The sequence below is a fragment of the Peromyscus californicus genome, unplaced genomic scaffold, assembly GCF_007827085.1.
Source record: "Peromyscus californicus insignis strain IS unplaced genomic scaffold, ASM782708v3 Scaffold_1__1_contigs__length_55948999, whole genome shotgun sequence".
Taxonomy (NCBI): Eukaryota; Metazoa; Chordata; class Mammalia; order Rodentia; family Cricetidae; genus Peromyscus; species Peromyscus californicus.
In genome coordinates, this window is record NW_026294492.1 from 15,445,188 (window position 1) to 15,471,269 (window position 26,082).

A 26,082-nucleotide genomic window follows, 5' to 3' on the forward strand; every position below is an offset into this window, starting at 1 on the left:
TGTCAACAACATTTTGCCTAGTGTATACAGTTTTTGCCAACATGTTTGATATGATTAAAAAAACGAGGGCTGGTGAGATGGCTCAGTGAATAAGGGCACATGCCACCAAGCCTGACGATCTGAGTTTGATGTCTAGAGCCTACGAGGTAGAAGGAGAGACCAACTCCCACAGGATGTCCTCTGAGCTCCATTTACATACTGTGTCATGTATGTTTCACCTCCTCCCCCAATAAATGTAAAAACAGATACAGAATTATCTTGATGCTTTATATCTGCTTACTAAATTTATATAAGACTAATTTTATATACTATTGATAGCCATCTATCAGAAGCTAATTTATACTTTTTTTTTTTTTTAGGAAATGGATTCTACGTCTTTATTCCCAACATTTCTAGATGCAGATCTGACAGTTTTACATGTTGAGTGTCTTCCCAAGGATATTCTTGTGAAATTTCAAGGCAAAAATAAGAGCGAGTGTCAGTTTGACTATCACATTTTGCAGAGGGAGATACAGTACATCCCCAAAGTGAAGACTAATGTGGGTGTCGATGAGTTTTGTCTGGTGGAGGAGAAAGCGAGTGGAGAATGGCAGAGAGGAAGAGTGGTAGGAAAGAAGAATGGAATGTACACAGTGCTGCTCATTGACCGGGGAGAAGAGCTGAAGGTGGATGGCACTCGGCTAGCCTCGGCTTGTGAAAAGTTATTTGAGCTCCCTCCCAGAGTCGTGTTTGGCATTTTTGCCAACATCCTCCCAGTTGGAGAGAAATGGTCTCCCAAGGCTTTGAATTATTTCAAGTCACTAGTAGGAATACAGCTGAGAGGCAATATGCAGACTATTTTGCCCCTTCAAATGATTCTTCTCGAGGCGCCCAAAGTTATATCTGAGGTTCTTGAATTACAATTAGGAAGATTTGTTGATTGGGATACGTTTCGCCTTATTGCAGAAATATTAAAGGAACTCCCCCAGCCAATGCCAGACGTACTACAGCATAGAAGACCTGAGTCATCGGTAAGTAGTAACAGTACTTCACTTGATGTTCCGTATATCCTAGATAATTTCCAGCCATCTTTATCAGTGGGAAGTTTGGACAGCATCAAAGTGTCATCTGCACTGAGCCCTGGTAAATTTTATTGTCAATTACTTAGGCGGATTCCAGAGCTAGAAGACTTGACGGAGTGTATGAATTTGCATTACAACACAGTAGGTCAAGAAATCAGCCCCACTTGTGACAATTTTGGACTCCTGTGTGTTGCTAAAGGGACAAACGGACAGTGGCAAAGAGGAATTCTCCAGCAGCTCTTGCCCGATAATCAAGTGAAAATTTGGTTCATGGATTATGGCAGCAGTGAGTCCATACCCTCGATTCACGTGAAGAAATTGAAACAGGATTTTATTTTTGCGCCATTATTTTCCTTTGCATGTTCTCTGACATATTTACATTGTCTGGACCCAGAAGTAAGAGAACGACAACTGACCTTGTTTAAGCAAGCCCTGTTAGGACACGTAGTGTATGCCCACATTGACTGGTTCAGTGAGGATGAACATTTATATTATGTGACTTTACAGTCTCAAGAATCTGCAATTAATTCTAAGTGTCTGCTGGGGACTCTGGGCACACGAACACTTGGTCCTGCATCTGAGTGTAACATTCCCAATGCCTTGAGTGAGGCAGCCACTCCTGATCCAGGCAGCTTTGCAGCTGATAGTTTTCCTGGAAATGTTCAGCAGTCAGTGGGGGGACTAAGTGAAAAAGATGACTTAAAAGCAGGTTTTCCTATTGAAACTCTAACAATGGAGACGGACTCTACCCACATAGCGTTTGTAGTGAATGTATTGAACCCATCAAATTTCTGGGTACGCCTTAGTAAGTATCAGAACAAATTTCAAGACATCACGGAAACTATAAATGAGCTTTATAATGCATCTGAAAATGATGAACTGACTCTGAGAAACCCTGAACCTGGACTACTCTGTTGTGCCAGATATAGCAAGGACAGATGTTTCTACCGAGCCATCATCACTGAAAGGAATGATTATTGGATTAATGTTTATCTCCTGGATTATGGAAGTACTGACTCCATACCATTTTTTGATGCCAAAATTTTGCTTCCAGAATTTCGGGATTTGCCTTCCTTAGCCATACATTGTTCACTTGCACATATATCTCCTGCCACAGATTTATGGATACAGGCAGCAACAGATTATTTTAAAACAATCGTTCTGAACAAAGCAATTTTGCTTCAAGTTAGAGCAAAGAAAAGTGACAAGTACATGGTGAATATTCAGGATATTGAAGCTGCTGAAAAGATGGACGTTGTCTCTCTGATGCTACAAGCTGGATATGCAGAATCTGCAGGAGTAGCATTAGAAGATCTCCCCAGATCTCTAAGAGACTGTTCAGTGTTAAAATATAAAGATACACTTCATGATAAAAATGTGGCCTCTGCCCTAGTCAAAAGACCCAAGCCTGAAAAGTCACATTCTGAGAAGCTGAAAGAAAATCTCTTATCTTCACACAGGTTCCTGGATGTAAAAATTTCTTTCAACTTGTGTTTTGAATCGAGCTCATCACAGCCTTATAAGGAATATGTGTTCAAGCCAGGAAAACTTCTTGAAGTCAACTGTTCTTATTGCCACGGCCCCGGTGACTTTTCATGCCAGCTTCTGTGTAAGTTAAGAGATTTGAAGTTACTGATGGAAGAAATTCAAGATTATTATAGCATCCATCCAGAGCCATATCAGATTGGGAAGGTAGCTTGTGTGGCTAAGCATTCTAGAGATGGGAAGTGGTACAGGGCCGCCATCTTGACTCAAGCATCAGACCAAGAAGTTGAACTGATATTTGTTGACTATGGCAACCAAGAACGAGTTTTCATTAAAGATCTTTGTGCCATCAACCCACATTTTCTTGCTTTAGAAGCCCAAGCTTTCAGATGCTGTCTCAACTATTTAGTGGAGCCCATTTCCTGTAAACTATTAGACTGGACAGCAGAAGCATCCAGAGACTTTGGAAATTTCCTTTCTTCGTGTGGAGGGCTACTCACTTGTATTGTGTATGCCTTGGTTCTTATACACCCTAGATGCTTGTATAATTTAGTGGATTTACAATCATCACTTACCAGTGCAAATGAATTTCTCCTTCGCCATGGCGCCACCTACTACAGTGTATCAAGGCCACTACCATTTTCAGTTAGTCTCTACAGTTACTATTACTCTTCCTTTGATATAAAGATTGGAAGTGAAGAAGACGTGTATATATCACATGTGTATAGTCCCCAAAAGTTCTATTGTCAGCTTTGTAGAAACAGGAAAGATTTAGAGATGTTGGAGACAAGAATCACAGAGATGATTAGCCTCAAAATGTGCTCAAAGTATGACTGGTACAGAATGAGACTGTGCATCTCTAAATACATAGAGGATGGGCTCTCATACAGAGCCTTGGTGAAGCCAACAGCGTCGTCATCTGGCCCTTGTGTTTTTTTTGTGGACTATGGGAATGAGCAATTTGTAGAAGAAAACATGCTATGGGCCATTTCCGACCAGTTTCCAGAACTCCTGTTTACACCTATGCAAGCAATTCAATGTTTTCTGTCAGATCTTAGAGATACAGATATTCCAAGAGAAATCAATAGATGGTTTGAAAACAGTTTTTTAGGGAAGCCCTTAAAAGCAGTAATACTGTCTAGGGAGTCAGATGGGCAGCTTGGTATAGACTTATATGATGGGTATCAACATATAAATCAGACAATAAAATTGCTACTTAATGTTTATGGAGAAAAACACTCTGAGCAAGCATTGTGTGTGGAAAAGAATCAGAGGTTAAATCAGGCATTCGCTGCTCCTGTGAAAGAAAACACAGAAAGCATTCGTTGCCACAATGCAATAAATAAAACTAGCCTTGCAACACATTCTGCAAACAAAACAGATCAATTGATGCATCCCCAAAGCATATATGCCAGGCATTTAAAACCATCAATTTGTTATGAAGTTGAACCCATGCCAAAAAGCACAGCGAAGAAGTCCTCTAGGTATGGACTTAAAAGTAAAAAGGTAAGATTCACTCCCAGGTCTGCACACGTTCCTGAAAAAATTGACATTGGCTTCAAATCACGGGAGACGGTATCAAAGGTATTCACCAAAGACGTCAATCAAGCAGCTTCCCCAAGACCGTGCATCCTTCGTAGACCTCCAGTCACAAAGATTCCTCAGCCTCACATAGACTTGAGTGCCCAGGTTAAAGGGTCTGCGCCCACTAGCCACCATCCAGCCAATTTTCACATTCCACTTGCTGGGAATGGAAATGAAGCCATAGGACTCACCAAGGTTCTAAATGAAAGAACAGACGTCCAGAAAAAGCAGAACTCCCTGAACCCTCTGGTGAGAGATCATGTAGAATACTCTAGTGACCATGCCGTGTCGAGAGACAATTCTAAGGAAGTATTGTCTGAAGGGTCCTTTGAAGTGAAAGTTTTTGATCATGGTAATACTGCCATAGTAAATGGATCTAAAGTTTATTCAATTAACAGGGAACTCTTAACTATGCCCCAGCTGGGAATTTATTCTTTCCTTCATAGAATAAGATGGAATGGGCCCATTGAAATGTGTCAAAGCAAAATTGCAGATTATTTTTCCTCGGGATTAATTAACAGAATAGTTTCCTGTGAATTTTTGAAGACACGTGATGAGAAGTGGGAAGTGAATATAACTTGTGGTGGTAAATGTGTCATCAAGAAATTGCTGAGGTGGTCTCCATGTCCTAAACTACAGGAGACAGCATTGCAGATGCCTCAGGTCATGTCTCACAAAGTTAGTGCCTGTGAAAAAAAACACTTGCAAACAGGAAGCGAAGATCTGGATGAAGATTCCGTGATCTTCAAACCACTCTCCCAACAGCTGCTTGAAATTCCTTTCGAACTGGTAAGACACGGACAGCTTGAAAAAGCCAAACTGATTTACATTTCCGAGACTGGGGGATTTCATGTAAAGTTACCAAAAAATCAGAAAACATCAGATATAGCACGATTAATTCCTAAAGAAGATATTTCCTCTTTTTTATCAATGGATATTATTGAAAGAGGGTTAGAATTCTTGTCAATATCTAAAAGAAATTTAAAATGGTACCAATCCAGAACAGAAGAGCAGTGGGTGAATGAGAAAGTACTTATTGTTTTAGTAAATCATGGACAGCATGAAGTAATGCCTGTAAATAATACCAAGGTACTTAGCAGAGAGACCAGAAATATTCCAAGACAAGGTATGCCTCGTAAATGGATTTGGTTTACACATTCTGAGAAAACAACTCTCGAGTTCCTTGTGTGTTTATTTGCTCATCTGGAAATGAGCATCATTTCTCTGAAATATTTAAACTATGCTTGGGAAGCAGAAATCTTGGTAGATGGCATGTTGCTTTGTGGATCTATAAATGTGACTTCGTCTCTGGTGGAAGAAAACGAACTGCAGTCTTTAGGCACTGTTTGCAGTCTGGAGCCCCAGACTCTTCTGTCACCGTGTATAATCAGGCCATTTGTTTGGGCAACTCTCCAAAGTGGTGGGCAGTATTGTGGTATTGCCACTGCTGTCAGTGACCCCTCAGACTTCTGTGTGCAGTTAGAGGATTTCTTTGGTACAATGAAGTACCTTTTTACCTTGCTTTCCGACATACCAGAGCCCTTGCAAGCCTTATCCCCAGAGCACGTGATTCCTGGTTCCAGCTGCCTGTTCAAAAGTGAGTTGGAGGGTCAGTGGAGCAGAGCAGAAATTTCTGAAGTTTCGAATCAATCTTTACATCTCATTTTGATTGACTATGGACTTTCTGTTCATATACCTTACTCAGAATCAATCAATCTTAAATCTGTTCCTGAGAAAATTATGCGTGTGCCAAGGCTGAGCTATCCATGTAGCCTGTATGGCATCTTACCTGCTACAGAGAAGTTGTGGAACAATGAAGCTAGGCTGTTTTTTCGAGATTTTCTATGCAAATCAGGCTTAGTGTTTCGGTTTAGGGAGTACACTCCTGCAGCAGTATCGGAAGTGGATGTCATTCACAAGAACAAGAGTGTGGTAGATGTGTTAGTGGCATCTGGTCTTGCTGTGCATCCTAAGGCTTCAGCTCGTCCCAACAGAATGACTGCTGCTGGATCTAAACCACAGAGCCATCCCATCTGCCCACTGTTGGACAAACACTGCTACAAAACAGAAAATATTAATTATAGCACCATAAAACAAAAGCTACAGAAGAAGAAACCTTCGAAGAGAAGACATGTTTCTAGGCGCCTCTTAAAGAAAAGCCGCATCAGTGAAACATTACATTCTGTAAATTTAAAACTGAGAAGAAACGTCATTGTTGGGAAACTTAACTTCCCAGGTACTACTCTGCTGGAGATATGCATAGCAGCATCCTCTGGGGGACCACCTATTCATTTGGAGAACGACTCAGGCTGCTTTGAAAACATTTTTGAAAACCTGTCGCCTGCTGGAGTCCAGGAGAAGAGTTACACAATGGACTCAAATGCAGTCGTTGTCAATGAAAGCACGACAGCAGAGCACTTGAAAAGTAAGTCGCTGTTTTCAAAGGAGTTTCTAGTTTTGATTCTTGGTTTTTAATGGACTATTTGTCCAGAATGCAGATACCAAATTACAGGGGGGAAAATATCTTACTAGAGAATCTGGATAGAGCTAGTCGTGGTGTGTTGAGGATACAGTCTCAGAACTTAACAGGCAGAGGTAAGAGGGTCACTTAAGGCTAGCCTCAGGTGCCTGGTCCAAACAAACAAACAAAGATGATAATTTGGGCTATAAAATGTTGTTTTGTCACGTTTACCGTTTCTCAATGGTTAATTTATTAGCTTTTCATAAAAAGTAGCTATTTCCACCATCAGGGGTATGTACACATGCATGACATTTAAAAAATGCTATCAAGAGTTTCATAAAACTCCTGAGGTTGTTGGAGTTCAGAGTGAACTTTTTTTTTGGTTTTTCGAGATAGGGTTTCTTGATATAACAGTCCTGGCTGTCCTGGAACTTGCTTTGTAGACCAGGCTGGCCTCTAACTCAAAGAGATCCACCTGCCTCTGCCTCCCGAGTGCTGGGATTAAAGGCATGTGCGACCACTGCCTGAAGAAGAATCTGTTTTCTAACAGGCACATTATTTTGTAACAGATAATATATCTATGTACTTTTGAGTATGTTTCTACCATATTACTAAGTCAGTTAAAATTTATTGAACAAATGTACTGAAGTGTATTTTCTCCTAAGCCATTTAGACATAAAACATACTCTGAGGTATTATTAAGATTTCACTATTTTATGTACTATTGTCTGATTTTTCTTATTCACATTATATTAATTTTTCTCTATGGATTATTTACTGTGGATTTTATAGGTGATGATGTCTCTTCTTGATGAATGCTTGTTCAGACTTCAAAATAATTCTTATCCCATATACCAAATTATAACTCACATCATCACAGATTACACTCTTTCAGTGAGTGGGAATGTCTTGTTTTTACTGATGCACTGTTGTAACATGTTTTATTTGAATTCACATTTAGAATCTTCACAGTTGCTGAGTGCTGTAAACTGGCTTCTTTTTCCTTTAACTTTGCAGTCTTGCGTTATTGTAGCAGGTGCACGCAGTTGTGGGGGCAGCAGGTGGTTTGCTACGTTCCAGGCACTGTGTTAAGAGTTGTATGCATTCTCTCACTGAAAACTTCTGGCAACACTGTGGTAGAAGCTGGTATTACAGCTCAAGTGGCTACCTGAACTGTACCTGTTTTTCTGCATCGCAAGTCACTTTATTCATTTTTGTGGTTGTTTTGAAGCAAGGCTGGGGTCTATTAGAAAGGATTTGAAAATAGATTTAAGCATGGATGTTAAGAGAAGGATGGAGTATTGGGATGGGGGTGCTTAAAGCACAGTTGTGGCAGGGAGTGGTGGCACATGCCTGCAGTCTCAGCACTAAGAAGGCAGAGGCAAGGAGATAGCTGCAAGTGTGAGGCCATCTTGGTCTACATGGTGAGTTCCTGGCCAGTCAGAGATCTATAATGAGAACATAACTCAAAAACAAAGCAAACAGAACACAACAAAACCTATCAGCATACAGACACCCAGGTTGAGCAGGGGCTGCTCAAGACATGATAGCATTTAACTATCATGCATATGATTCTGGTAGCTGCTGAAGACACATGGCTGGGCTGGCTAGTTTTCTGCCAACTTGACATGAGCTAAAGTCATAAGGGAAGAGGCAATCTCAATTGAAAAAAATGACTCCCTAAGCTCGGACTGTAGGCAAGGCAAGCCTGTAGGGCATTCTCTTAATTGGTGGATTGGGAGGGCCCAGCCCATGTGGGTGGTGCCACCCATGGGATGGTGGTCCTGAGTTCTTTAAGAAAGAAGGTTGAGCAAGCCACGATGAGCAAGCCAGTAAGCAGCATCCCTCCGTGGCCTCTGCATCAGCTTCTGCCTCCAGGTTCCTGCCCTGTTTGAGTTCGTGTCCTGACTTTTTGCTGTGATGAACAGTGATGCGGAAGTGTAAACCAAATAAACCTTTTCCACCCTAAGTAGCTTTGGTCATGGTGTTTCACTGCAGCAATAGTGACCTTGACTAGGACAGAAACTGGTCCCAGGACAGTGGGGGTATTGCTGCAACAGATCTGACTATGCATGTTGTTTTGGGGAGGATTGTGGAGAGATTTTGGAACTTTGGGCAAGAAAAGCCATCCAGCATTCAAAGCTTGCAGAGCTGTGGGAACTTGGAAGAAAAGAGTGTTGAGAAAAATGTAGGCGATGGCTTCTGAAGTTCCAGCGGGAAATTTAAAGACTCTATTGGGGCCATTTGCTAGTGTGGATTAAGAGTCCATGGTTCTTATTAGCGGAGGCTGAAGAATCAGCTGTGATCAGCACGCTACCAGAACCACCATAGCCAAACCTGTTCTTTGTTGAGAGACTCAGTGCTAGTCAGCAGGAGCTAGGAAATTCGTGGTGATGAAAAAGAGACTAGAGTCGTTGAGATAAAGTCTGGGAAGTGTTTCCTCAGGGTCAGAACACAGGAGCTGTGCTCCAGAGGTGACAAAGGGTGCACATTGCGCTGGCATGAACTTGGTCATGGGTAAATTCCCTGAGATGGTGCTGGTGTTAGAGGTATGAGGGATTATGAAGAACAGCTGAGGCTTGGCACTGTGAGAGGTCAGCGGAGGACGCTGGTTGAAGGTGCAGCTGGAGTAGCAGTGGAGGGCCCAGGACTAAAGGGGTCATGCAGAAAAGTTGAGGATCAACACCGTGAAGAGAGCTCAGGAGAGGCTATTGGTGAAAGTGCAGCCCAGTTGCAGCAGGGGGTCCCAGTACCATGGGATGACCACCGAGAACAGCAGCAGCTGTGGAGTGAAAGATGGCCTGAGTTTAGGAGACAGGCTGTGTGTGCTACAGAGGCAGATCTGGAGAAGCAACCTAACCTCCTTGGAGAAGCCCAGAAGATTGTGAGAGAATTGCAGATAATCAGACATGGAGTTATTTATACTGTTGGAGTTTGATTTTGCTTGGTTCAGGTTTTAAGGGTTTTTTCCCAGTAAAGAAGTTATGTAGGTGTATTATACAGGTTAATGGAATGACACAGGTTAATAGAATGAGAAGCTGTAAACTTTGGTTGAAAAGATTAGTGGAATCCTTACTGCACATGTCACAAGGAGGCCCAGGTACATGTTTTAGCTTTCATAATATTGAGATTTTGTTTTTATGCTTCTTTTCCCATTAAATGTTTGCTTTATACTTATTACTCTTTGAGAATTTTATATATCTATACAATGTACTGTGATCATTCTTGGCTAACAGGGATGGAGGGTTCCTTTACCTCTAAATCATGAGAGAGAGAGAGAGAGAAAGAGAGAGAGAGAGAGAGAGAGAGAGAGAGAGAGAGAGAGAGAGAGAGAGAGAGAGAGAGAGAAAGAGAGAGAGAGAGAGAGAATAAAACTGAGTATTTTCACACAGGCTTAGGATCTTGGCTACTTGGGAAGGTGAGGCATGCTGTGGGATGTCTTTCTGTATGCTGTGAATATGTGTTGTTATGATTTGTTAATAAAGAAGCTGATCTGGCCTATGGTGAGCCAGGTTATAGCCAGGCAGGAAATCCAGCAGATAGACAGGAAGAAAAGGAGAGGCAAGAGATGCCATCCCACTGTCCCGGGAGCAGCATGTAATGGCACACAGGTGAGGCTACAGAACATGTGGCAACATATAGATTAATAGAAATGGCCTGAATTTAGATATAAGAGCTAGCTAGCAAGAGGCCTGCCATGGACTATACAGTTTGTAAATAATATAAGCCTCTGTATGTTTACTTGGGTCTGAGTGGCTGAGGGACTGGGCAGGACACAGGAAAAAACTTCTGACTACAGAGGTAGGCAGATCAAAAGCTCATGGCTTGCCTCAGCTACAGAGTAAGTTCAGGGTTAACCTAGGCAACTTAATGAGACTCTGTCTCAAAATAAAAAGTGGGATAAAGAGATAGAGATGTGGCTAAGTATTAGAGTGTATAAGGTCCTAGCTTCATATCCCTGTACTGCCAAAACAAGCAAAAACCCCAAACCAAACCAAAACAGTAACATTAAAAAATTAAACACACAAAACCCCACAATTATTGGTCAGCAAAGTGCCATATATCTAACGGTTCAGTATTGAAAATCAGATGTGACTCATCAATATTGAAGGAAGAGTTACTATTTGGATTTTCTCACATAGACACTACACAGGAGTGTCATCATGTGGGGGCCTACTCATTTAAATGTACAGTCTGATTAAGTTCTTTCATAAAGAAAGGGAGAGGAGTCAGGGAGATGGCTCCTCCAGTAAAGTGTTTGCCTAGGAAATATGAGGACCAGGGCTGGAGAGATGGCTCAGTGGTTGAGAGCACTGGCTGCTCTTCCAAAGGTTCTGAGTTCAATTCCCAGCAACCACATGGTGGCTTACAACCATCTATAATGAGATCTGGTGCCCTCTTCTGGCCTGCAGGCAAAACATGCTGACAGAACACTGTATGCGTAATAAATAAATAAATTAAAAAAAAAAAGAAATATGAGAACCAGAGTTCAGATTCCTAATAGCTCCATGAAAACAGGACACGGTGGTTCATACCTGCTATACTGGTTTGGGGGTTGGGTGAGAGATGGGATGGAGTGTGGCACATCCTTGACCTCCCTGGCCAGACAGCCTAGCTAAAATGACAAGATCCAGTCTCAAATCAGGTGGAGAGTCATAGAGGAGGACACCTGACATTCTGGCTTCCATGTGTTCATCTGAGTGAGATCCTGTATGCACACACTCAGTTGTGCACTCCCACACCACACCCCCAACACATAAGAAGGAAGAGGATTTAACATACACCTTTCTCCTAAGTATTCCTGGATTGCCTTTATTCATGGTGGCTTAGTAAGTGAGCAAACAGAACAGGACTCTCATGGTAGGGGAAGGGCTTTTCCTCCCATAAACATTTCTGTTTCTGCATAAAGAGAAGCACTTGGGATGGGACAGAAGGACTCTGTGTGTGTGTGTGTGTGTGTGTGTGTGTGTGTGTGTACATACATTAACTACACACACACACACACACACACACACACACACACACATATATATGCTAACTACGAGGTGAGAATGATATCCCTCATGTTAAGTAAAGATCAAGAGGTTACTCAGATGTTTCTGACTGCTTTTTGTTCATCATTTAAGTGCTTAGATATGGCACCAAGTGGCACAGGCCTGTAATCTCAGCTATATGGGAAACTGAGGCAGGAGGAGAACAGATTCAATGTGAGCCTGGCAACTTACTGAGACCTTGTCTCAAGTGAAAAGAGACCAAATTAGTCCAATGTGGTGGTGTACAAGCGTGGTCCCAACATTTAGGAGATGGAGGCAGGAGGATCAGGAGTTCAAGGTCATTCTTAGCTGTATTGTGATTTTGACATGAGTCTGAAGGACATGAGATCCTGTCTCAAAATAAAAAGTCTATTAATTAATAAATAAAAAAGTGGCACGAGGAGAAGCAGGGGGCACACGAGGCAGAGCACACATGAGGTCCAGCACACAGCATCCCAGGTTCAGTCCTCAGTGCTGCAAAGGAAAAGAAATGCAGTTAAACTTCAGGAAGACTTAAGTTTGTTCTCTGATGATTCTGTACATGTATCTCCCTGCCAGCCCTGTCTGATCCCCTCCCCCAATTCCTTTGCCACTTTCATGAATTGTCTTGTTTTGTGACCCACTTAGTTTAATCAGGGCCATGTATTTGCTACTGCGAGATTCAGGGAGATGTTTTTGAAAAATACACTCTTGGTTGCAAAACCACACGTGTTGGATTGTAGATGACATTTTCCACTGACCTTTTGGCTGCACGTATTTTTAACCTTCTTTGTTTTTCCCTCATAAGAGTTTTTCAAAGAACTGGCTTTTCTGCTCCTTCCTTGTCTCCTAGTGCTCTTAGCACACAGATGGAGTCACTAGATGAACCAAACATTAAATCAAACTCTCCTGAATTAAACCAAAGTATTGAAGGCCATTCAAGGAGAAATTATACTGTCAAAACAAATATAAGAAACATGATTTTGTGCACTACAAATAAATTTATCCACTTTCAGTGGTCATAGTTTTCAAAAGAGCAAAAAACAAAGAAGAGTGGTAAAGCACAGGTGTGATTTTACTACTGAACTCCTGCAGGAAGAGGTCACTGCTAGTGTGCTGCTACCACCTGCCTTGGTCTAGGACAGAATTACTTTTTTCAGTTATCTTCTTTGATTGAAAGTCTCAATATTCCCATCTTTTGTGTAGTAAATAATCCAGGGACTAGAGAGATGGCTCAACCATTAAGAGCACCTACTTTTCTTCTAGAGGACCAGAGTTTGGATCCCAGCTCACACCTACCTGTAACTCCAGCTCCAGGGCATCTGGCACCCTCTTCTGGTCTCTGTGAGTAACTGCACATACATGTACACACACACACACACACACACACACACACACACACACACACACACACGTCCATTAAAATAAATCTTTTAAACAATGTACATAGTTTTAGCATAGTACTTACTATCATGGATAAAGCTTTATCATGATAAAGCTTCTGTTTGAAGATGGAATTGTGATAATGAGCCATTTTTAGTTCTAACTGTATAGAATATAGTGTAGTGGGTAGCCATTCCAGCTTTGATCTGTAAGTTCCAACCCCCATTGAGACTTCGGCAACTGTCACGCCTACAAGGCGGGGCGAAAGGAGGCACCTGGGGACCCGAGATCTGGATCGGCTGGCGCTCTCTCTGTTGCGGGACCCTGGACTAGAGAGGTGTACCAAGCAGAGCTCCAGAGAACACCGCTGGACTGCGATACACCTTCCCCAGACTCCGCGACCTACCTATCCCTTAATTTGTAAGTTACGCCATTAAATAAATCTCCTTTTATCTACGTGGAGTGGCCTTAATAATTTCACCAATATCTGGCGCCCAACGTGGGGCAAATTCCAAAGGCCTGGGTGGCTCCCACCCTCAGCCTCTTCCCCGGCTAGCGGGTACCTAAACCCGCCTACAAAGTTCCATATAACCAGGGAACGCCTACAGGGTTCCATTCCCTAAAGAGGGAGCAGCTAGTCCGGTCTCAGTTCCCTAGCTTAGCCCCGAGACCAGCGAAAGAGGCACTCCCCGGCTTCCCGAGTGCCGGCGCCGGCTCCGGCTCCCGCCATCTTGACTCCAGCGAGCTGCAGTCAGCCACGATCACCAGCAGGCCCTGCTTTGGAGCTGTACCAACGCCACCTGCTGGCTGAAAAGTGCTACTACACCCCCCAAAAACCACGAAAGGTAAACAAAGGCACCTGATAATTTTACACCTTAAAATTGACTAACAAATTTTGAGTAATTCTTGTAATATGGCTGACAACATTACCTCACAAGAATTCAAAAACCTTTTTGCTTGTATGATGAATGACATCTTACTGGAAATATACGACCTTCCTAAGGCATATCTGGCCTGTACCATTTTGGCATTCATTGTAATAATCCACACAGTGTTCAAACACTGGTTTAATAACAAAAACAAAGATGAGTCATTATTGGGACTGATACAGGCTTTAAGCGAGAGCAATGAAGGCTTACAGAAAAAGATTCTATCTCTGAAATCTGCTTTAAGGGATAGCAATGAGACCTTAGAGAGAAAGATTCTTTCTCTGGAATCTGCTGATCAGGATTTACAAAACAGGCTTGTACCAAAAATTGATCTTATTGATAATAAATATGAATATTTAATGGACAGAACACTAACTCTCCAGACACTATATAAAAAAGAAAGATTATCATTAATTGATAAGATAAGGTCCATGGAATCATATGTTTCTGAGGAACATAAAAACTTCTATGATTCCATGAAGAATCTGGAGTCCCTTGCCAGAGAGGAGGCTCACTCCATAGAACAGACCCTAGGTGCTCGTTTACAGGCCTTAGAAGAAACTCTCAGTAAACATGACAAGGGACCTAATAAACAAAAGGACAAGACCATAGAGGTTGTAACATCTCCAAATGGCTCTCACACAATGGCTTATCCTGTTATCATCCATGAAAAGCCAACGGATGACACACACCCCGAGCCATATACTACATATACATTACAACCAATTTCCACAAGGGACTTTAAAAATATAAAGGAAGCAGTAGTTACATATGGGATACACTCCACGTACGTAAAACAGATGTTAAATTCGTGGTCTACCTCACATAAAATCATCCCAGATGACTGGCATCAGTTAATTTCAGCTGTTCTAGAATATAGCCAACAGCTACAGTGAAAAAACTGGTTCACTCCACGTAGATAAAAGGAGATTTATTTAATGGCGTAACTTACAAATTAAGGGATAGGTAGGTCGCGGAGTCTGGGGAAGGTGTATCGCAGTCCAGCGGTGTTCTCTGGAGCTCTGCTTGGTACACCTCTCTAGTCCAGGGTCCCGCAACAGAGAGAGCGCCAGCCGATCCAGATCTCGGGTCCCCAGGTGCCTCCTTTCGCCCCGCCTTGTAGGCGTGACAGTTGCCGAAGTCTCAATGGGGGTTGGAACTTACAGATCAAAGCTGGAATGGCTACCCACTACAATATAGTCAAAAGAGCAGGGTGTATACATTTTCCCAATGTGGAAATGTATTGATTAGTGTAAGATGTTTCTAGTTGATGCATATAATGTAACTTGTCTATTTTTCTTTTCTTTTTTTTTAGTTTTGTGACTTTTAATCATACATTTTTTTTTTTCACTACGGGAGATTGATCCTGGGACTTTGCTTATGCAGGCAAGCAATTCTGCCACGGAGGTACATGCCTCTTTTTGCTGTTTTGTTTGTTTTGAGACTTCATCTCATTAAGGGGCCCATGCTAGGTTCAAGCTCATCTTGCAATCTGAGCAGTCCCTGCACTTGACATTTTCCTCTCTCGGCTCCTTGTTGCCGGCCCCTTTAGGGGTTTTTTAAGTAAAGAAATCCCGTTTGCAGTAGTACACTGAATTCATGAGTAATTCTCAGTAAGGTCATCAATATTTTAAGGATTATAACACATGCTCCTGTTTTGTTTTTCAGTTGAGGGAGACGGAGCCTCAGATCACTTATGTTATCAGTTTGACAACAAACGTAGGACAGTGTGGAACTGCCATCTTGCTTTAGCTGTTTCAGAGCCGAACAAAAGAGGTAAGCACAGGGAAACTGCTCACACTAATGCATGTTAAGAGATGCATGTTAATGCATGTTAAAGGATGACCTTGCCATGTTATTTCTCCTGGAGACCATACTAAAGTGCCACGGACAATTTTTTGTGGCCGAGAATGGGTACCGTTTAGGAAGTGTGGCTTATCATCCTACAGGATCTTAAAATACTTTCAGGAATACTTCTTAAGTTTGTTCTCTGATGATTTCATACACGTATCTCCCTGCCATCCCTGTCAAATCACCTCGCCCAGTCCCTTTGCCACTTTTGTGAAATGACTTGTTTCGTGACCACTTGTTTTGATAAACCACCCTTTGTGTGCAGCTGAAAGCCAGTGGGCATCTTACATCGTTCCCTTTGCCAGGTGTGTTGCATGAATCTTAAAGAGTCTTATTAATAAAATCAAACCCGAGGCCAGTTATTGGGGTCAATGCTGGTAGATCAGAGAGACAGAAGAAGCCACAGCTATCTCACCTTGCCAATTCCTCAGTTGGTCCTGTTTCCTCAGACTGGAAGCTTCTGTGTCCTCATCCCAATGGCTCTCAGCTGAACTGCTGCTAGAAGCCTGAAAGCTTAACCAGCCAAATGCTTAACCAGGCAAATGCTTCTAGTTTCTGGTCCTCATGCCTTATAAACCTTTCTGCTTTCTACCACCACTCCCTGGGATTAAAGGCTGCTTTCTGGGATTAAAGGCATGAGTCACCATGCCTGGCTGTTTCCAATGCGGCCTTGAACTCACAGAGATCCAGAGGGATTTCTGTCTCTGGAATGCTAGGATTAAAGGCGTGTGCTAACATTTTCTAGCCTAAGTATCTTGTGGCTTTTCTGTTCTCTGACCCCAGATAAGTTTATTAAGGTACACAATATTTTTGGGCAACACAATATCACATAGGTGTCTTTGTTTTACTTGTTAGTTTTGTAGAATCATGGTTATAATATATTTAGTTAATACTCCATGGGCATTTCCCCTAGAAAATATGGGTGCTCATGTTTACTGAAAGAATATAGGAGAGAGGTCAGATTTAATTCCATTCTTTCTAATTGAATCAAGTGAATCTTATTTCCTCATACCATATATTTGTGTGTATAGTTTTATTTTTCTTTTAAATAAAGCCTAATGTAGCATAGGCTGCCCTCATATTCGCTGCAAAGTCTCAGCTGGCCTTGATCTCCTGCTCAGTCTCACAAGTACTGCTGGGATTGAAGGCATGAACCATCACGCCTGGCTTCTTATCTCTACTTTAATTTGATTTCATATTTCTAGTTACTTGCTCTTTTAACTCTTTTCATTTATAATGTTATGTTGTATATTTCTCACGAATTCTGTGTGTTATATACACATGCATGTAGATGCATTGATCAAATCCACCCTGCTGCCTCAAACCTGTACAAAGCAATATACTACATCAGTTTGACTTTCATTGTCTTGAAGATGAGCATATGCATGCCATTAATGTTATGTACGTGGAGGGGAAAGCCATAGCTTGCCATTGCATTTACCTATGAGTTGGAATGCATTTTGAAAGTGAACATTCATTAATTGAGCAACTTTGAGAACATTGTTTCAATTCAAAAGTAGAACTATCAAGTTATACAAGTATACTTGAGAGTCAACATAATGGAGGTAGTTTTGAAAAATTAAACATTTGCTAATTTAAAGAATATTTGAAAAAACTGAGAATGAAGCAATAGGGAATATCTTTGTCTGTGCATTCATATTAAATAGATTGGTGTAGTTGCATTGAAGTTAGGAGATAATCTTAGACATAATGTTTTTGAAGCCAGTGTGATTTTGTATGGCATCTTGAGTTTCAAAGATTATTGGGGAATGAGAATCTACCTACCTATAACCTTTCTGCTTTTTGTCCAATATGTTTTGCAGTCATTTTTGATCAGATAGTTTAGTATTTACACTTTGTACTCAAAACTCCTTGGATATTTTTGGATTACCCTCCCCATAAGCCCTGAAAAAATGTGCAGATTATTTTCTGCAATCTTGAAGTGTTTCTGGTGGAGAAATAATTTGTTTTGTGGATTTGTGTGGTGGATGTATCGATGAAATGTTTGTTTTGTTCTGCTACAGGAGAATATGGAAACATGAATGATTAGGGTTAGAGGAGATGAATTTCAATACTAACTAAGCTTAGACAATAGGTTAATAATAAAGGCCCTCTGGCTTTCAGTTGTACATAGTTCTTTTCAACTTTATGGATCTTGATATTTTATGTCTTTTATGTTTGGAAATAGCATAGCAGATAAACTAGAACATTTATTTGTTGCAGTCAAGTTTTCAATACTATAGGAAATGACATTTTAACAAGTTTACATTTCAGTGAATTTATACTTGATATAATTGTTTGGACAGAAATCCACTTAAGAAATTGGGTCGACTCCTGTTAAGATAGTTTCTAATTTAAAGCCAGCCTTTTGTCAGTAGTATGTTGGAGGTGTTAGGCGAGATGATTTTCCTGAGTTCAAAGTCAGACTCAGCTTCACAGCCAGCCGCAGGCTCCTCAGCCCTGCATAACCACCCCTTATCTCAAGCCAAGGAACCCCCAAACCTAGATTTTCCTTTGTGCTTCATATCATAGGTATACTACTTAATTTATGATACTATAAAATTAATAAAGGACAGTTGTGTGTAGTAAGGGTTACATTTCATTCATAGTACTTACAAATAAGACAAAGTATTAATTTTGTTAAAACTATATTTTGTTAAAATACAAATATTAGAATAATATCCTTTTCCCAACCTACAACACTTATATTAATTCACTTAATGTGAGGTCTTTTACTCTCTAAATGCTGGCAATAGACTTTCATTTAAAAATTTGGGAAGCAGAACATTTAAAATATTAGGTAAAATGTTTCAAAATTTAGGATTATTAAGTTGAAGCCTTGGAATTTCCATTCGCCTCCAGCATTGTTCTGTATAAGTACATACATTTAAACTCATTTAAACTTGTTAATCTGGAAAATGTTATTAGAACATTAGCAAAATGGTTAAGATTATTGATTGTTTTGAGGAGGAAGCCTGACACACTATTCATGTTTCAAAGCTCTATTGCGATGTGAAATAAAACAATCAGTGCTGAAACTGCTCAATGCAGATTATATAACTTTGTTTTCTACCAATAATCATTTTTACCCTAAATTTTTCAGAAGGAGATGTTGAGTAAAATTTTGATGTCTTACTTTGCTCATTAAAAAATTATCTATTTATCTTGCCTTTATATCAGCGCAACTTCCTAATTTTTTAGTAGTATTGAACTCCAATTTTAGCAGTATTTAAAAAGGTTTTTTTTGAGATATTGCTGCTTTTTATTTTTATTTTTGATACAGGGTTTCTCTGTGTAGCCCTGGCTGTCCCAGAACTCACTATGTAGACCAGGTTGGCCTGGAACTCACAGATCTGCCTGCCTTTGCCTCCCAAGTGCTGGGATTAAAGGCACACACTACCATGTCTGGTTCTAAGGGAATATTTTTCATGTGTTGACTATCTTTGAGATAAAGTATTTTCACAATAAAGTATTTTAAGTATGGTTCCGTAAAGTCTGAAATCTGGGGTGAGTTTTAAATGCACTTAAATACAGCATTGAATGACTGGTGGGGGAATCACTAGAGAGAGCCAGGGGTCTGGTAGTCATTCCACTTTGCAGTGTTCTCTCCTAGCACACACAAAGCTGGAGTTTGATCCTCAGTACTACATAAATTGTGCACATTGTTACATGCCCATAATCCCAGGAGTTGCAGGAGTTCAAGGTCTTTTTGAGCTACATGATGATTTTTGTGGCAGGTGGGATATAAGAGACACTGTCTAAAAAAAAAGACAGGCAAGGGGCGAGAGAGAGAGAGAGAGAGAGAGAGAGAGAGAGAGAGAGAGAGAGAGAGAGAGAGAGAGAGAGAGAGGAAAAACGGGGCAGGGAGAGAAGAAGGATCTCATCTTGAGTTTAACTTATGATAACATACTAATTTTACTTCAAAGTGTCCTTAAACTATATTTCTGGCTTGGCATCATGATTTTGAGGTAGAGCCCTATGTTAAAAGTAAACCTAGAAGTTAGGCATTGTGGTGCATGCCTTCAACCCCAGCACTTACTTGGGATACAGATGCTGGCAGATCTCTGAGTTCCAGGTCAATCTGGTCTACAGAGCAAGTTCCAGGACAGCCCTGGCTACAGAGAAACGCTAGCTTGAAAAATAAGACAAAACAAATTATATATATTGAATGTATATAACATAATATGTATGGACATATATATATATATATATATATATATATATGGACATGTGTGTGTATATATTCACACACATATTTATTTACACACACACACACACACACACACACACACACACACACACACACACACACACACACTGGACTTAGAATGAGTTTTGTGAACCCAGTGAGTTCCAGATAAGGAGTTGTGATTCCACTGTGCTGATACAGTCAGATCTTCATTTACCAGACATAAGAGATTTTATCCTATAAAGATGAAGTATAACATGAGTGGACTGCTCTCTGCTGCATTCCTAGGAATATCATGATTATAGCTGGGACAGAGTCATATGGATTAAACATTAACTGCCATTCTCATTGTCCCATTTCAGTGTTCACAGAGGCTGTGTCTCTGGTAGATAAGGGTCTCCTCTTGTTTCCTCCTGCTCTGAGGAATACCACCATTCCCTGTGGTTACAATGAGCCCATTTTCACAGCATCATTTCTCATTCCTGGCAAAAAGTTAGTCTCCCTCCCCCTCCCCCCCACCGAATCTTCACTGACACAGCTGTGAATTCAGCAGAGAAGTCACTGGCTTGCTGCTCCTGCAGGACATGGAGAAATGGCAGCTCACCTGTACTAAGTGTGCTCGAACTCCTCTCTTCAGGGTTTCAGGTTTTTTCTTTGTGAGGGACTTCTAGACTTTGCTATGCATCAGAAGTCATGCATTGTAGCTAAGCAGATCTCTGGGTCCTCTCGTCAGTCTCTGGCATAGACACCCTGAAGTAGGTCTCAGTGTTTGTCATCAATGCCTGTGGTGAGTCTGAGAGCCATATCTTGAATAGCTTTCTTCACGAGAGAGGGGCATGGTGGACATCCCAACTTGAATGTGGGGCACCATCTCTTCACATCTTGCACAACCATCCGAGCAAGTTTCCAGAAGTCTCTTGTCCACTTGATGTAACTTGATGTGTGGCAGTTACTCAGGATCAGATAAAGTGTTTATACCACCCTGGAAGCTGAGATCATGAGGTACTCTCAGAAAGATCATGGGTGTGATATGGTGGCAAAAGAAATCCAATCGCACGTGACAGACTTTGCCTTCAGTCATCTAGGACCTGCCTCGTTCTTAGATTATACACCACCAAAAACATGTGCGCTCCATCCATTGTTCTCAGGGATGCCACATGATTGTCTAATGAAGTGTCTTGTTTTCTGTGGTCCCAGATTTCGTTTTACTAATGTAAAATGTTTTTCTCAGTGTTGATTCTCTTTGTACTAGTGGTTCTACTCTGTGTTTTAATGTTACAGATTTTTCTCAAACATCTCTCTGGGGCTCTTTGTTTGTGCCTGGAAGTTCTTTGTTTAGGAACTTCTAAACAAAGACCTGGAAGAGTCAGGGCATTTAGCCTTGGTGGATCTTCTTTGGTTAGTCACCTTCTCATGCTTCTCATTCCTTGCTAGGAGGATACATGCTGGAAGGCCACACAGTCTGGGAGCTGAATTAGGAAGTGGACTGAAATTTATTATTCCAAGCACAGAATTTCAATTTCCTTTTAGTGCTGCATACCACCCTGTTCCTGCCACACTGCAGTCTCAAGTTCCCTCTAGAGTCTTAAATATTAGTGGGCACCAAAAGAAGCTTTTATTTATGTGTGTTGTATCCATGTTTACTATAATAGAGAATAAAATCCAACACTTAAAATATTTGTGAACTTGCATATTAAAAGATATGAATAATCTAATTATAACAGAATTAACATTAATGTATAAAAACATAAAAACAGGGGCTGGAGAGATGGCTCAATGGTGAAGAGCATGTTTTGCTCTTCCAGAGGACTTGAGATCGCTTCCCAACACCCACATCAGCTAGCTCATAACCACCTATAACTCCAGCTCCATGACCTCTGTAGACAAAATATGCTTAGTGCATATACTTGTACCCACGCTGCCTACATATACATAACTAAAAATAATAAAAATAAACTGAAATATCTAAAAATAGTGATAAAGTGGCATTGTAAAATTGTGAAAGTCTTCTTCAGGTATGGATGTAGATTATAGCTTGATTCCCACACCTCCTTATGTGGTCAATCTGTTTCTGTATCACACACCACATGCTCCCAAAAATGTCAGAATGCCTAAGAAAATAAGAAGGAAAGATGCAGGTGGCATCTTACTATTATTATGAAAGTAGTTTTGTCTCACAGACATCCCAGATGGAATTCAGAGACTCAGTGACTCTTGCCGAACCACTCCTCTGCAGAATACATCTATCTCCTACTTGGGGGGGGGTATAATTACTTGAGCATTTATGGCTGGACTGGAACCGTTGTTCTAATGTATTTCCATATAGAATATTGATTAAACCTGTTTTTAATTCCATTAACTCATTTTTATTAATGAAAATAAAATCTCTCTATATGAATCACCCTTGGAAGTACTTAGGAAGTACTATTTCAGAGTTAAGATGGTTGCTTCTTACCCTCCGTGAAGTTCTGTATTCTGAGCAGTTGGGATAATACACTTATTTCCCAAGAAGAAGAGAGAAAACAGAGCAAGAAAAGTTGGGTGCAGTGGAGGAAGCTTTTATGTTGAAAAGCAGAGAGAATGTTTCCACCTCCAAGTCATCTCCCGGCGTCTCCTTATCAAGCCACATTGAGTGACATCTGTGAATTCATGTCATTTCCATCATTGTTCAGTATTCTCCCTTTGGATTTTGTTTATTCATCTTAATTTTGTTGGGTATTTTGATGTGGATTTGAAAGACAGCAAAAATGGGTCTAAATGCTGCCAACTGTCTGTTTCTTCCCCTCTTTATCGCTGCCCATTGACAGTAGCATGTCTGTCTCCTTGGCCATTTTTCATAGTTAGATAGGTGTGGAGGATTTTATTTTTCAAAAGCAATTACAGCACTATGTCCTGTCCCCACCTTGCCTGTAGTGATGCTATAAAAGAGCTGGTTCACACAAGGCTTGTGAGCCGGTTCACACAAGAGGCTGGTTCACACCTCTTTCTTGTTTACCAGGGAACTTGATTAATATTGAGTCCTCTAAGTCTAATGTTGAGCACTCCAAGTCTTAGCATCTCTGAGGTTGCCATGCTGTGGGTAACACGTTCCACATGGAGAGGGCAGGTGTAAGACACTGCTATATATCCAGCTTGTGACTATTTTGGTCTCCCTAGATGAGGCTCAGACATTGTGGAGCTAAGAAAAGCCCACACGGCTGTGTCCTGTCTGAATGTCTGCTTTACAGAAGGAATGAGCATAATCTTACTGTTATTTTTACCCATTATGTTTTGGAAGAAGATCCCAGGTGGAAATGATAACTGGTTTGGGTACCAGGAATGGGACGTTGCCCTGAATTTTCCCTGAACAGTGGGCAGAAACATGAAAGGCCTTGGACAGAAGAGATTTGACAAGTGTCAAGAAAGCTGTCGGAGAAGACTCTAAGGGAGTTGAGAGCGGGGGAGGGCATCTTCATCAAACACTGTAAAAGACTTCTGTCGAAAGGTGCTGCCATCCTAACATGGAAAATTGAAAATGCACAAATGAATTAAGCAGCAAGATTAAAGAGATTTCTGAGTGGTGAATTTAAGTATTTTCTTATGATAAAAAACAGAATGAGAAAATGAAGCCTAGTATTTATTTATTTACAAAGCCTTAGATAAGTATGTGAGATTCGTATTTCAAGTTGACAAAAATGTTCTGTTCTAAAAATTTACCCTAAGGCCAAAGACCATCAGTTCCATGTTGCTGATAGAAAAGTAACTTTAAGTAAAGATGGGATTTGGGTGTGTTTATAAAACTCTTTCTTAAGACCTTAGAAACCTCTTAGGTGGCTTTTCACAGTTCTTTTATTATTGATACTTGTTTGTTTGTGACAAACTGTCTCAGTCTCTGTGTAACCCTGTCTGGCAGAAGGGCACGGGCTGGCTCTTCAGAATGAACCTGTGGCAAATAAGGACTTGAGAGCTTTACCTGTATGAACTTTGAGTGGACTGATACTCGATCCACAGGAAACTCACAAAGCTTTGAAATAAAATTGTGACAAGTTTTACAAACTTGATTTAGAAATCAAAGCCTCTGATGATGAAACAGGTGGAGAACACCACTTTGTCGGCAAGGAGACAGGAAGGATGCATGAGGGATGGAGGCAAGAGCCCTGGGGAACAGTTCCCAGGGAGTACATTAAGGTTTAATCCAGGAACGGCCAGGCATGTCTGTGTGCATTCTCAGTGTCTATTTTTATAATGTGAACGTCTACAAGAGTCACTTTGTGATTGTTCCAGAATGTGTGTTGAATGATTGCGGGGCTAACCTGCTACTTTGTTTTGTAGGTCCTCAGAAGAAATGTACTTGAACACCTGGAAGCCCGATCTGCACCTGGATCTGACTTATTTTTTATTCTTAGTTATGGTAATTAACTAATGTATTTATTTAGTTAGTTGTGAGCCAGGATCTTAACTATATAGCTCATGCTGGCCTCGAACCTCTGTGTGGTCACAAAATTTTGATTCTCAATTTCCGTTCTCCTGCCTCTCCCTCCTGAATGCTAGGATTACAAATATATACCACCACGCTGTGATAGAATTGAGTTAAGTGATGAAAACCAAGACTTTATTCTAATGTCAGACTAAAATGAGACCTCAGTCACCCTTGGGACTGAGTGCAATATGGCCTGTCTATAAAAGATATGGATTTTTGCTCAGCAGGCATACTGTGTTAGATTGTATCTTCCAAGAATTTCCAGTCTTCCCTATTTTATCTTTATTCGACGTGACTTGTCCACTGCCTATCAAAAGGTAGAATGTTGTTTCCTATCCCTTGGGTCTGGGGAGGTTTATGACTGCTTTGACTAGTGGTATAGTGTAATGTTATGTGACCTGGCAAGCTTGGGTTGTAAGCAATGCAGCTTTTGCCTTATTTCCTAGAGAAACCCAACTACCTGACACAGCCAAACTCTGGGAAACCCAAGTTACATGGGTACAAGGGTTTTGGTCAACAGTACCAGTACCATGTGTCCATGAACTTCCAGATACAGCATCCATGGACTTCCAGAGATGAATCTTTGAGGTAGTAACTGACCGAGTGTGTGACTTATAAACCTCTAAAGATTCACTAGCTCTGTTCTCATGGTAATATGAAGAGACCTGGTAATGAGGAAAATATGAGCTTCAGGAGAAAAGCATGGGGCATCAGTTTTAGCTGCCTGGTGGTTGTCTTGCTTCACTGTTTAATTTTGAGGTAGTAAGTCTGGTGTCTAAGCTCCAGATAGCTGGTTTACCACTGTGTAGTAGTTTACACTGATTTATTTGTAGTGTTTCATTTGGTTGGCATTATGTTCTTTTATCAGTTAAAAAGACTCAATAAATGTGATTGTTTCAATTTGCCTCCATATTTTATGCACAATGTATGGGATAAATGCATCTTGATCTATTGAAGCATTGTTATCTTTTAAAAGACTGTTTCATGAGCTAAATAATGTGAAAAGAACGACAGGTATCTCAGTAAATAGAGAATTGTTACAGCTTTGTTGATGCCTTGCCTATTAAAACCTACAGTCTGTCTTTAAGGAAGTTAATCTGTCTCCTAAGGATCCATACATATACTTTGAATATCATATGAGCTACATATGCTCTAAGGTAGAGCTTGTGGCTAAAAGTGCAAACTTCCACATAGTTAAGAAGATTGAGTGTAATTCTGGGGGGATTCTGCTGACATCTAGTGGTATTTGGATCAATATGTCAAAAATTTCATTTAGCTCTCCCTATTTGTAAAACTATTTTGTATTATGTGTATATATGTGGTTCCCCATGGAGGCCAGAAGAGAGGGAATTGGATCCCTTGGAGTGAGAGATCCAGGCAGCTGTAAGTGCTGGGAACTGAACTCCAGTCCTCTGAGAGAGCAGCAAGTGCTCTGAACTACTGAGCCTCTCCACAACCATTTTTCCTTAATTTTTATACATTTTTAATTTTAAATAAAAAGATATGATATGTCTAAAGTGAGGTTAACCATACTCTTCAGGATGTGTATTGTAGATACGTAATTTGACATAAATAAGTCAATATGACCATCTCCCATTCATTCAGGGATGTAGGCTTTCATTTTCCTTCATTTGCTTAGGTCCCAACTCCTTTTCTTACTTCCTTGAG

The 26,082-nt window shown here is 40.8% G+C and overlaps 1 protein-coding gene across 1 annotated transcript; it reads left to right on the plus strand.

The window, feature by feature from the left end:
* The first annotated feature begins 362 nt into the window (after nt 1-362).
* Nucleotides 363-25,475, plus strand: Tdrd15 (tudor domain containing 15). The gene is made up of 4 exons (XM_052745959.1): nt 363-6,555; nt 12,870-12,947; nt 15,584-15,691; nt 24,267-25,475. Exons 1-4 carry the CDS (start codon nt 363-365, stop codon nt 24,287-24,289), a joined length of 6,402 nt encoding a protein of 2,133 aa, XP_052601919.1. The 3' UTR covers nt 24,290-25,475.
* Nucleotides 25,476-26,082: the final 607 nt, after the last annotated feature.

Excerpts from the sequence above, each read along its gene's own strand:
- Tdrd15 (XM_052745959.1), top strand. The coding sequence starts at position 363 with ATGGATTCTACGTCTTTATTCCCAACATTTCTAGATGCAGATCTGACA. Across the intron at positions 6,556-12,869 it reads GACAGCAGAGCACTTGAAAA|AGGACCAGAGTTTGGATCCC; the intron begins GTAAGTCGCTGT and ends CTTTTCTTCTAG. Across the intron at positions 12,948-15,583 it reads GGCACCCTCTTCTGGTCTCT|TTGAGGGAGACGGAGCCTCA; the intron begins GTGAGTAACTGC and ends TTTGTTTTTCAG.